Source organism: Medicago truncatula, chromosome 3, assembly GCF_003473485.1.
Source record: "Medicago truncatula cultivar Jemalong A17 chromosome 3, MtrunA17r5.0-ANR, whole genome shotgun sequence".
NCBI lineage: Eukaryota > Viridiplantae > Streptophyta > Magnoliopsida > Fabales > Fabaceae > Medicago > Medicago truncatula.
The window spans coordinates 40,185,865-40,200,347 of NC_053044.1; the positions used below are offsets into that span (position 1 = coordinate 40,185,865).

At 33.1% G+C, this 14,483-nt stretch overlaps 1 protein-coding gene across 1 annotated transcript; it reads left to right on the top strand.

Moving 5' to 3' along the window:
- Nucleotides 1-7,868: 7,868 nt before the first annotated feature.
- Nucleotides 7,869-10,014, top strand: LOC25489615 (DCD domain-containing protein NRP-A). Its single transcript, XM_013605665.3, has 5 exons — nt 7,869-8,610; nt 8,901-9,001; nt 9,103-9,186; nt 9,389-9,499; nt 9,599-10,014. The coding sequence occupies exons 1-5, from the start codon at nt 7,983-7,985 to the stop codon at nt 9,668-9,670; spliced, it is 996 nt and encodes a 331-aa protein (XP_013461119.1). The 5' UTR covers nt 7,869-7,982; the 3' UTR covers nt 9,671-10,014.
- The last annotated feature ends 4,469 nt before the right edge of the window (nt 10,015-14,483 follow it).

The window sequence follows — 14,483 nt, forward strand, 5'->3', positions numbered from 1 at the left end:
TAAGAATATTAAGGACAGGGCCGTCCCTGAGAATTCGGAGGCTCGGCTCTGGAAATGAAAAGAGGCCAGTGATAAAATAAAAACATAATTTTTATTTAAAAGAGCAATGTTCTATTTATATTTTTTAAAAGATAAATACAAGGTGCCGTATATATGCGGTACACCCAGAGGTGAAAACGACCACCGTATACGTGAGGGACCCCCACCTAACACCAAAATCAAGAGGAACTAATTCTAATAATCCTAAAAGAGGCCCATCCTTGTGAGGGAATGAAATAATCTTAGGGAGTCTAAGAGATATTAAGGGGGCCTAAAAAGAAACCACCATTATACTGGATATAAAAAAAAATGAGGCCCATCCTTGAGGGAGGCCCAGCTCGTTTGAGCTGTTTGCACCCCCTCAGGGACGCCCCTGATTAAGGATATATAAAAAAAAATAAATATTGACTTGATTGAATACGAAATTTATATGGGTCATGTTAATTGGTGCCCTTGGAGTACAGGTTAAGGAAACTAGAAAAATGAAGTTTTAAATTAAAAGTAATATTTTTTAGACATTTAATAAATTAACTGCACGAATTTCAATGTCATATTGCTAAATTTGATTTCTTAACCGATGCTCCGGTTAACATAACCCAATTTATATATATATATATATATTAAGAAACAATAACACGGTTTCATCCCTAAAAAAGAAACGTTGAGTTTGATAACGCAAGTTTGGGACCTATGTAAAGATATTAAGATGTTAAAAGTTTCTTAATTGTGTACCAAAAATCCTTAAAAACACATGGTTTCAAGATTTTTTTTTTTGAGAAGGTAAATATTTTAATTAAATAAAGCAATGATTTTACAACACTTCCCGATATAGTTTAAACTAACACATCAAGTGTGTTTATAATAAAAACTTGTTGGTGTGATTAAAAAAAAAGAATTTTGGTTATATTTTTTTTGTTATATTTTTGTTATCATTAAATAGATAATTATGGTTAGTTTCGCTTTTTTGTGGTGTCTGGGATTTGAACTCAAGATCTTGTATATATTATGTGTTGTCTCTATCAACTGAGCTAAGCTCACAGGGACATGGGTATTTTGTTTTGATATAACTTAAAAACAACAAATATTTATATTTTAGTTTTAATCAAAATCAAAATTTCATAAAATATATTGTTTATGATTTTTAAACGTTAACGCAATAAAATGAGCGGAAATACGGCCACATGAGTGCCCGACTTTTTACTAGTTTTTTTTTCTTTTAAAAAAAGAGGCATAGCCAAGTGTTAATACCTCAAAATATATTAAAACCGAGAAGATACAAGAAACAATGCGGAGATTAGGCCAAAACCTCCTCAAAAAGTTTAGAATCTATAGCTTCAAGAGCCAAGCTTATCCCTAATATACAAAGCATTCAGAAACAAACGAACACTAAGCCAAGTGGTAAGGGATTGCAAGTTTAATTCAGCATCCCCTTTATGTGAGTTTGGGCTGGATTAAATAACTGGTATAATCAAAATAACTTGCACTATACAATTGGGGATGACCTTAATACACAATTTCATCCTGTAAAGGGGATAAAATAACTAGTACAATCAAAATAACTTGTACTATACAATTTTTTGGGTGTGCAAGTTTGAGATCAAATAACTAGTACAATCAATATACAATTTCATACTGTAAAATGAGGGTAGCATTTTAAATATTTATATGTAGAGAGAGGAAATAGATATGAATGAGTACAAGTAATCGGGTATATCATATAAAACATTGGGGCTAGGGTGGCATAAGGAAGATCTTGCTATTGAATGAGCAACCTTATTTGCTTGCAGCCTAACATGATTCACAACAAAATCAGTGTGAGATGATAACAAATCCTTACACTTAGAGATAATGTCTCCAAGCTCATTTTGAGGCACTTGATGGGAGTTCACTATGTCAACAATAGTTTTGCAATCGGATTCAAAAATGATAGCAGGGAGTAAATTGCAGTGAGTAAAATTCGACATACCGGACACAAAATAACCTGTTGAATTGCGGAAGCAAAAGCCATAACCTGCTGCTGAGATGTTGTTAAACAACGCACAGTCGACATTGCATTTCAAGTGCGAGGGTGGAGGCTTGGACCAAGAAACCGCGTGCTGCATAATCTGACCATGGTGCTTGTGTTGTTGCATATACTGCCATTCGTTGAGGGAGTCTTTCGCTCTTTGAACAATGATTGAGGGGGGCGAGTCAGAATTCTCCCAAAGCTTAGAGTTACGATTCTTCCACAAACTCCAAAGAACCATTGACGCCATAAACTGTTTTTCGGTATTCACCCTGTCAAAGAAATGGAATAAGAGCGCAGAAAAATCATTAGCGGTGGGAAGCATATTTCGGATAGTGTCATCCAGTTGCAGCAGCTCCCAACAAGCAACAGCTTTAGCGCACACAAAGAAGAGGTGTGTATGCGTTTCAGCCGAAACATCGCAATGCACACACGATTCAGAACAAGGAATCCCCTTTTGGATTAAGCGCGATCGAGTGGGGAGGCAATTATGAGATGCACGCCAAAGGAAAGATCGAACTTTAGGAGGGACTTTTTGCTTCCATATAATGTCCCAGTTCTGACCCGGAACAGCAGCATCTGTCACATTTGCTGCAAGAGATATACAATGAGAATATGCCGATTTAACGGAGTAGGAACCGTCAACCGTAAATTGTCAAACATAAGAATCTACAAGATTTATGTTCCGAAGGGGAATAGCAAGAATTGCTGCAGCATCATTGTAATTGAAGATAGCATGAACAAGAACATTGTTCCATTGGATCCGATCTGGATTGAGTAAATTCTGGACAAGTAGCTCGCCCATGAAAGGAGGAGGAATAGTGGAGGGTCTGAGTGTCGGGAGAGAACGAATCCAAGGAGTGTTCCAAAAATAAAAGGTATTTTTTTATTTTAAATAATTTGTACTTGAGACAAATAAATTGTATCATGATTTAACGAAAGATAAGTTTTTTTTTTTCTTCACATCTTACCCTATGTTTTACCTGAAAAGAAAACATTATTCAAAAAAAAAAAAAAAAAAAATTAGTTTAACCTTTGATTATTAATAAACAAATAAGTTGTATTAATCACAATGGTGGCAAAATGGGGTAATTGGTTCCATTTTGGCCCTCAACCATCAATGCATCTAAAGCAAGTTAGGGCAGATATGGCCAACAAAGGTTGGCGGATAGAACTTCCACCATGCTTTAATGAAAATTGTTGTATTAAACATAGTGTTTGGATGAAAAACACTAATAAAATACTAAAATGTCCTTCGATAAGTTAACTGCCGCGGAAGTCAAACGGCTGTAGTTAACTATCGCGAAAATTTCAACATTTAACTGCCGCGGAAACTTCAAACCTGATATTTTTTTTGACAAAAACCTTAAATTGTCATTATTAATATTTATTGATTTTGATTGTTTCAATCATTATTTTGGTACGTTTCAAACAATTGCAGTATTATATTTATGCATATATATCTTAATAAGAATATCATTTAAATTTTGACCAAAAAAATAAAGAGCATTTAAGTCCTCAAAAAATATTTCCGCGCAATTAACCGTCAAAAGACATTTTGGTGTTTTACTAATGTTTTTCATCCAAACACAATTTTCTGCTTTAATTACCCCACCTCTCGGCGGGTTGGTGGGTTAATGTATCAATGAAAAACATGTTTTCTTATTCTCCTCTTATCTATAATATATATCATCGTAATATAATGGCAACTCAAAAGTTAACCAACATCATCAAATTGATATTTTTTTGAATTCACCTGTGCGTCATATATTTTTCAAAGATTCAGTTTAATTACTCATACAAAAAATTTGGTTTCGTTTGGGTTAGACTATATCAATCTAGAACGTTAGTCGCTGCAAATATTGACAATATTTGAATTGTACGATCTATTCACCCCTCTAGATCGAGGCCTTAAAATATAACAACTTGTGCCTGATTGAAAACGAATCTAACCCTAGACTTGAAAACAACTTTGACATAATGTTTGACACGAGTTCACCAAGGGAGTTAACGGAAATGGTTAAATTTGTATGCAAAGAAGGTGATGGCTGGATGCCTTAAAGATTCCAAACCATTTGTAGAAAGTTCTAAAACCCTTGGCTAGAGTCATGCATCATGTTCTAAGAGACTATGTGTTACCTACTACTCACAACTTGGCCCTCAGCAAGGGAAAAATTAGTGAATAATTTAGTGAATTCGAATAAATTATTGTATCAATTATTCTATTGTATGAATTCTATTAATAAAATAAGATGTTGTTATATACCTCAATTTTTTTCATTCCTTTTTATTTTATATTTGCTTTTATTTTTTAATGTTGTATTTAATGAATAAATATTAATTTAGTTCATTTACTTTTATTTATATTTGTATTTTTTTAATGAATAATATTGAATCAATATTTATTTTAAACCCACTTGGGTTGGTCTGGTGGTATTGGCTTGGGATATGGGAGTGTGCTCCTCCTCGAGGTTTCAGGTTCGATTCTCTCTAGTGTCAATTTAGGTGGGCTGGTTTAGCTTCTTAAAAAAAAAAAAAAAAATTTAAGTGCATAAATAAATTAGAATAAAGTAAATAAAATAAATTGAATATAGTAAATTAAATAATTTGAATAAATAGAAATTGCGACAGCGTGAATTCGAATAAAAATTGCGCCATCGTGGATTCAAATAAAAATTGCGACAGCTTGTATTGAATAAATTCGAATAAAAAGTCAATAAATAACTTATAGAGTGATTCTCAGTAATACATGTTCTTGTCATTACATTACATTTCGAAATGTACATTCCAACTGCAACAATTATCTTACCCTTGAATGAGGTAAATTCAAACTTGCTAAACTGTAGGACTCCAATATTCGATCAACATCTTGAATGATGATATTTAAGTGTCAAAAGAATGAGGTGCATTCCTTGACACTTGAATACAATTATTCAAGATGCTTATCGAATGTTGGAGTCCTGCCGTTTAACAAGTTTGAATTACCTCATTCAAAGGAAGACAATTGTTGCAGTTGAAAGGTGAATTCATTTCGTACCTACTGACAATCTTTTCGACGTTTATACCGAACGTTTGTACCTTTCAACTACAACAATTGTCTTACCTTTGAATGAGGTAAATTCAATCTGCCCAAACAACAGGACTCAAGCATTTCGCCCGACATTCATGTTTTTTCTTTGAAAAGAATAAATTTTTGTTATGCTTGCTTTAGATGATGGTATTCAAGTGCCGACGAAATGAGGTTCATTCCTTGACACTTCAATACCTTCATCTAAACCAGCTTAACAAGAATTTAATCTTTTCAAAGGAAAAACATGAATGATGGGCGAATGCTGAGGACTTGTCGTTTGGCTAGTTTGAATTACCTCATCCAGAGGAACACAATTGTTGTAGGTGGAAGGTGCATTCATTCGATACCAAATGACGATCTTCTGGCGGAATCAAACTTTTGATGATATCTTCAGTTGATCTCAGCAACGTCACCAGCATATCGATCCACTAGAACATGTTGTGCTCCCAAACATTGCTCGTCACGTTTTCGTCGTTCGTTTATTCCAATCAAGTGAATGATACTCTCCTCTCGTCGAGCGTTGGACATTTATACCGAACGTGTTCCACCCTCCTTGTGTCTTTGGGGTTGACTCCATGATTGAATTTAGTGAGTTCATCCGACCTCTTAACGTTACACCAAGGCACCGAACCTTCAACCTCTGTGGTTCTCCACCGTTGAATTGTGCATGAACGTCGATCCACCCGGCCGTTGCTTCAAATCCACACAATAAGAAATCATTCAAACAATCCATCAAACACTTGGAGTGCAAATTATACATAAACCCTAAAACTCATAACTACAACATTAACATGCAAACATCCGAACACAATTAAGCAAGATAAGTCATTTGCATGTAACATTGTATCATATCTTGCAAAAAAAAAAAATTAAACAAACCCTAGTCTAAAAAAATTCTCTAAAACTCAAAACTACAACATAAACATGCAAGCATCTAAACATTTAATCAACACAAGTCATTTACATGAAAACATTGTATGATTTCTTGCCAAAAACACCAAAATTTAAACAAACTCTAAATCTAAAATTTTTCTAATTTATGAGAAAAATATAACATATAAACATAAAATGTTAATGGTGTTTGATCATGAAAACTTACTTGTTATTGGAGTGTTGTTTGATTCGAACTTGAATGAATTTTGGATTTGGGTGATTTGAAAGAGATTTTTGAGATTTTAGATGTGAAATTTGAAAATGATGTGTTCTGCCTTGTTTAAAACAACACGCAGCGTGAGTTAAGTGGCGCAGTGATTAACACTTGTGCTAGTTAACTAGCGCAGAGACATTTTCGAAATGTCTGCTAGACACGAGCGTTTTGTGTTGGGTGAAGAGCAGTATTCATTTTTTAATTGTACGATCTATTCACCCCTCTAGATCAAGACCTTAAAGTATAACAACTTGGGCCTGATTGAAAAGGAATCTGACCCTAGACTTGAAAACAACTTTGACATAAAGTTCGGCCAGAGTTCACCAAGGGAGTTGACGGAAATGGTTAAATTTGTATGCAAAGAAGGTGATGATTGAATGCCTTAAAGATTCCAAACCATTTGTAGAAACGATCTGAAACCCTTGGCTAGAGTCATGCATCATGTTGTAAGACACTATGTGTTACCTACAACTCACAACTTGGTCCTCAACAAGGGAAAAATTAGTATTGATATACTACATGATGAAGGAAATCCAAGTCACCATGATTAAGGCCTGGAGTCCGGAGATGGTGACATCAAACTAGTCAAAGAAAAGCATTGTTTACAAGAGGTGTGCTAACATGATTAATACTACCACAATAAACCACTTCTACAACAACAAATTAGTACTGAAACTTCACTAGAATCAAGCCAACTCCACTCAATTGGTAGAGCTAGAACAAAGATCAATTCATTTTTGGCACTACACGAGGATATGTCTGTCTACTTGATAGAAGATAATGTTTGAAAGCTAATGAGATATTGAGCATGTTATTCGATCTCAACCGTTAATTTTAAATCGAATAACATGCGTAGCTATGTGACACATTACGCGTGACACAGTTACTTACTGAGTTAAATCCAAATCCGGGACTTGACTTAGACTCTTCTATATCTTCTAGAATCTATGACTATAGCTCGTAAAGGATACAAAATCAAACCCAGAAATTACCAATTGCCCAAGTGGGTCCCCAATTTACTTTCGCATGTCGGTATACGCGTTTTGCTTAGTCAATCATCCCTACCTACTAACTAAGGAAAATAGTGACAATATCTTTCAATATTTTTTATTATGAATATAATAAATTGAAATAAAAAGTAGTTTACACTGTAAATATCAAATCATTCAAGCAATTGATACCAAATAAAAACCAATTCACACAATCATGTCAATTGTTACCAAAAATCAAAATAAAAATCATACATATTTCTAACGCATTTTTAGGTTTTTTTTTTATTTTAAATATTACATAAATACTTATTTTATTTAAAAAAAGACTATCAACTTAACTTTTCTTTTTACAAAAAGTATAAATTAAATTTGTTATTTATTAAATACAAAATATATTAAAATAAGTAGTCATCTTATATTCATTTAATTGAAGAAGAGCAATCAATACTAGAAAAAAATAAATTGATTTAGTCAAATAAAAATAATTTAATAAAAAATTAATGACAAATTCCATTTCAACTTTTGACAATTACACACGCAACCAATACCCTTCACCTGCCCTACTAACTTTCCACGAAGCTTCATACCCTTCAATTCAATCTTTTATTTAACACACTTGTCCTCTATATACTCCATTTTAATCTACCATCTCTTCTCAATTCTATACCTTAATTATTTCGTTAAATCTTATACTATTTTTCAGAATTTTGCAACTATAGTGAATCAACCATGGACATCAACAACAACAATGAAAATTCTTTTTGGCAATTTAGTGATCAACTAAGGCATCAAACATCAAATTTGGCTAGTCTATCACTAAATGATTCAATTTGGAGCACCAACATGACCAAAAGACCTGATCAAAGAAGAAACTTTGATGTCAAAAATTCTGATATCAACAACTCCTTCACTAATTTCAACTCGAAACCAAGTAGTGATCTCAATGATGGATGGAAGATGATGAACAATTCCAATGGACCTCTTTTTTCCATGCCACACAATAATAACTCTTCTTTTGCTGGATTCAATAAGGGAATTTATTCATCTCCCTATGTTAACAACCTTAACAATAACACCAACAACCTTAGCAACATCAATCTTAATGGTTACAAGTCAGGTTTTAAGGTTGGTGATGAGTTTCAACTAGGTAACAAAGGTGTCAAGAAGAATATCAACAACAATAACAACATCAACAAGAAACATGGAGATAACACTGATGTTGCAAAAACTTCTGCTGACAAGAAATTCAAAACTCTGCCACCGTCTGAGTCCTTACCTAGGAATGAAACCATTGGTGGCTATATCTTTGTTTGCAACAATGATACCATGGCAGAAAACCTCAAAAGACAGATCTTTGGTATGTTTCCTCTATCCCTCTTTTTATGAGATCATTGTTATTGCTTTAATAATTTTTCCTTTTTTACATATGTGCTTCTTAGCTATAGGGATTGGTAATTTTATACAATAGATTTTCTTGTTTTTAATTTCATATTTGTGGTGTTGTGCTTCATAAGATTCATGTGACCATGGAACTGAGATCTTACAAAAAAAAGTTAACTGAATTATCAATAGTCTTTGGTGTTTAGGTTGAAATTTAATTGTGTAATTTGGTCTCTAAATTTTTGGTTTACCTGGTAAATTTTGTAGGTCTGCCTCCAAGATACAGAGATTCAGTTAGAACAATAACCCCAGGGTTACCCCTTTTTCTGTACAACTATTCCACCCACCAACTCCATGGTATTTTTGAGGTATGTATCATTTTTGTGCATTTATGTTCTACTATTATAATTGGAAATAGGAATCAATCTTCAAAGGGTAATAATATTAATATTTGGTGGTGTTTGTTTAGGCTGCAAGTTTTGGAGGAAGTAATATTGATCCAACAGCTTGGGAGGATAAGAAGTGCCCTGGTGAATCTCGTTTCCCTGCTCAGGTATAATCTCCAATCCAATTATTATCATCGACTTATTTGTGTTTATCTACCGGCTTAAATGCTCAGGATAGTTTATGAGAACAATTTGACTTTGTTTTATCTTTTGTTATGGATACAGCTTATATGATAAACACTTACAGTATAAGTGCTTAATTTAACTGTTTGTCTAAAGCTAATGAATTTGGACACATGATGTTTGCAGGTACAAGTGATAACTAGAAAAGTTTGTGAGCCATTAGAGGAGGATTCCTTTAGACCAATTCTTCATCACTATGATGGTCCTAAGTTTCGTCTTGAACTGAGTGTGTCTGAGGTATAATTTCATCATCAATTTGCACAATATTGATCATTCATATAGTTTTTTTTTTTTTTTAAATCTCTGAATTAAACTGTGTCTTTATTTTTCTTTCAGGCACTGTCTCTTTTGGATATTTTTGCTGATCAGAATAGTTTCAATGATATTTTCAAAGCTATACCGGCATAAAATGGAAGAAGATTAAAGAGAATACAAGAACATAATTATGAAGAAAATAGAAAATGAAGATTGTGGACCTGTAGAGAAGGGTCCTAAGATATGACAATGAATATGGTGGAGGAAGATTTGATATTGAGCCTATATATGTATAAGAGCTATGGTATTATTTGTATAGAGGTTTTGTGCCTAATTTCCCCCCTTTTTATTGTGAGTGTATATGAACATCATTTAAAAGAATACAATAAGAATGAACTTATATAAACATAGCTTATGGCTGCTGTTGTTATGTACTCTAAACTATAAATTGAGGCTTAATGGAAGGAAAAGGCATCCATGTTGCAACTTTATATTAATAGTCGGGATTTGAATCCTAGACATTATTGTCAAATTCATTCGTGTGTCGTAGCTCAACCACTTGAGCCACACCCAGGGGCAGATTGAGAAATACTTCAATCACTTGAGCTATGCTCAGGGACAGTTCGAGAGTTACTTGAAAAAATAGTTGGTCTGACTTACCTGCAGTTTGGACCCAAGCCAAACTAGTTAGATCAACCATTGTTTGTCAGTAACATGTGGTGTTGATGAACCTACACCAAAAATCATGTATCCAGATGTGTTTTCATAGAAACCACACTAAATGTAATTCACAAAAAATTACAGAACAGTAGAGGCATGATATGACACATACAAAATGTGCATCTTAGAAAAGCAAAAGATAAGAAAGTTGCATATAAGCAAATACTTAGTAGTGCTCATACACATACACAGGTTGCACTGAACCTGCAATCTCCAACTATTCACACTGAAAGATATACAATACACAATGTGCAGATGAAATGACTTTCAAAGGAACTAAAGACGTGCCTGGCCAAAAAATTTATTCTCGAAATCAATTGAACGCAGTTTAACCATCTGTTTCTAAGCTTCCAAGGAACTAAAGAAACATTTTTTAAGGCTTTGATCACCAATTCTGAATCTGCTTCCAGCCATAATTTCGACCGCTGATGTGAGTTTGCAATCTCTATTGGTCTCATGGCTCCAGACAACTCGACATGCAAGGAGTTTCCCAAACCTGTATTTTCACCAAAGCAAAGTAGAAAATCCAAATGTTACATAACATAATGATCCAAAATATTCAAACATTAAAATTAAATAAAATATAATCAACTTCTAATAACTACACCCGTACCACCACCACCTCTGGCACCCCTACCACCCTCAGTAGCTCCCCGACGATGGTAAATCGGCAATTGTCCGGATTTTATATTCTGGAATGCGTTTATATAATCCGAAGAGCATGTTGGTAATTTGCATAAGGCGCGCAAGTAGACCATAGAGTGGGAAAGGTAAATCTCTCATTTTTTTGTATTTTGCTAACTGGATATTGATATGTTGCACCCATCTTTTTATAATTATACCTGTACAAAATGCCAGGGTAAGAAATGCTAGTTCTCCAAAAATAATTGATGCTCTCAATTTTAGTTTGAAAACGATTATAGGATGCAGAATGGAAGACTCGAATGTACTAGCTCTGTCTGTTGTCCAGCAGTTAGATAAAAGCATCAGGCAGTAAGAAATACAAAATCAATAACTGAAAAGATTATACAACCCCTACGATAATGCAAAGATCTTGCATTCAATTATATTTTTATTTTTACTAACAATGTAAAATGTTCTTTTAAAATAAATAAGTGTTTTTGAAGTATTATATGATAATTTATCATGTTGTTAAGTTAATTTTCTTAAAATTATTTTATAATGTTCGTAATTTAAAAGATAAAAGGAAGTTTTTCCCTCCTTCCCTTCTTAAACCCTCCATCCAAACACATCCTTAATGATTTTTATTTTTTTTGGTCAGGTAACTTAGTGGCTAGAATTCACCTTATAAGATGAATAAGTGGGGTGTCCGAGGTTCGAACCCCGACCTTGCATATAATAATGCATTGTCCTACCAACTGAGCTATGAATTATTTACTTACCACTAAACAATTGGAAACAAAAGTACGAAGTTTTTTACGTATAACATTGATGTTCAATTTAAGGTTAACAGTCTTTACACTTTGTAATATAGGTCATTTTTTGTTTTCCCCCGTGTAATTTTTTTTTTATTTTAGTTTTCGTCCTTTTAATTTGAAGATTTTTTTGGTTTTGGACCTTCATGGTAAACTTCGCCCCCTGTAATTTGAGCAAATTTCGGTTCACCCCCTGTTAATTTGAGCAAATTTTGGTTTACCCCTGCATATCATTGATTTTGTACAATCAAAATTCATAAAGGTCCAAAACCAGAAATCTTCAAATATTACAGGGGTAAAATCCTATTAACCCTTTAATTTATTACCATTGTTTAAATTTTAACCTATGTTGTTTTGGATGAACTAAGAGTGAGGTAGAACATCAAGGAGAGATCTGGACATCCCAACTACCCCTGCCTTCTGCCACCCACTTATAATATATAAATGATGAAAATGTTATTTAACTAACCATTTCATAGAACAACTTGCGGGGCAACCAAAATATATAAAGGAATTTAGGTCTTGGCACAAAAATAGATAAAGACTCCCACCAATACCATATTGTTTTATTTGTAGAATGTCATAATTAGCAAGCTTATCCGTAAACCTATTGTCCTTTATCTTTATGAACCTGAAAGTTAGATATGTCCATACTTCTAAAATCCCAATAGAGGAGTTTCATTGAAAAATAGACGAAAGTTGACCCTTAAAACGGGTTTGATAACGGTTGAATTTCTTTCTCGGAGTTCAAATACTATGTGAAGAAAAGCTTCATTGCCAACTTTTTCTGCTGCCAAAGCATGTTGGATCAATGCAAGACCCTTCTGCATTACGGACATATATATATGTGGAGCAACGTGGAATTCGACTCCTGCGTTGCTATTTAACCCATGTATATATCATTTTAAATTTGAAATATAAAAATTGTTACGGAATATGAAAGACCACAACAAAAATGTATAGAGTAATGTCATAATTTTTCTAAAAGTGTATTATTTTTTGTTTTTCACATTTTTCCTCCATCGGAGATATTCATGTCAATGTCTTCACATACACTAAATATGAACAACTCTTTTAATCAAGATTCAAAACTTGATTTATCACATTGTTAGAGATCAAGTTGTGTATTTTTTGCATTCCCTGACTTGCCAAAAAAAGCATTGATATTGACTATAGACTAAATAGTAAATGTTGACAATAAAAATGTTAGTGAGGTAGATCTGTTGCTAATTCATCTCATAGGTAACTAATGTGCTTTAATTTGTGTGGGTTAAATTTTGTTGTACTATGATTAGGAATCATCATGCATCTACTTTCGATCTTTCCTTGTTAGAGTGGCCAGAACCTATCAAAACAAAAATAATATATGGACCATTTAAACGTGTTAGAGACCAGCTTCAGAACCGTGTAGAAAAAGCAAGGCCACTCATCCAACAGATAAGTCATCAGATAAAGCCAATTAAGTTTTAATATATGCTAAAGCAAAAGGCATTGCAAATAATTAATTAAAAAATATAGATACAACAATAACGGCATTTTTTTTAGGGGAAACAATAATGACATAGAATTAGAACATATTACCTTGATGCATTCACCCAAAGTCATCAAGTCCACTCTCACTAAGGAACAAATTAATGTATTAAACTACAAAACTGAAAGTAATTCACATCACATAATTTCGCATTTCCAAAACCAAAACCACATAGTTTAATATGGTTGTGAATTAACCCACGCACAAAATATATACATATATACTTCATTTATTAAGATGTGATTAGCATAGTGACCACTCTCATATCGAGTCATTGTAATTCACACAAATAAGTTAGGCAATAAGGCATAAGTCGTCTCCGTGAACTTAACTCAATTAGTAGGGATATTGTATAATTTATACAGAGATCGAAGTTCAAACTCTGGACACCTCACTTCTCCATATTTAATTATGTGAGCTTCAGCTACTAAAAAAAATGGACATAAGTCGTAACACTTACATAAAAAAAAATCTTCATAGAGCCATCAGCCCATCACTAGAAGCCTTAAGCAGGAGACAAGATAAGATTACTTCAATTTGCATATAAGGATAGTCCATCTGTTTCAAAATGAGCGTCGTTTTAGCCAATTGCACACATATTAAGTAATGGAATAAAGTAGTCAAATATCATAACAATTTTACCAAATTATCCTAATCAACTATTGGTTTGTTTTTTTTTTTTTTGTCAAAAAAAAAACTATTGGTTTGTTTTTCATTAAATAAAAAATAATACTTTGGAAGTAATGTAACATAATATTAATTGAAGGGTACAATTGAAAAGAAAAAGTTATTATTGCATTGGAAATTGAAAGTGACATTCATTTTGATTTTTTTTTTGGCTAAAACGACACTCATTTTAAAACGGAAGGAATATTATTTACTACCTTCGCCACTAAATATAAGACCCTTTTGAAATTTTTTTGTCTCTTTTTATAAGGCCCCTTTGATATTTCCAAGTATATTAATTAATTCTTTACCAACACACCCCGATTTATTTTAGGAGAATGCTAACCATTGCCCTTATGGCATTGGATAAGGGGATAAAAATATAAATATAGTATTGAAAAATGGTGAAAAGTGATAAATTTAACTTTTTAAAAGTCAAAATGTTGTTGAAACCAATGCAAACATGCTACTTTTGGCTTCCTTAACCATTGCCCTCAAACCATTGTCATGAGGGCAATGGTTAGCAAGACCCTTTATTTTATATCCTTTTCTTCAATCAATATATTTTTTTCGAACAAGCTAAAATGATATATAAACAACTGTGATTTACCCC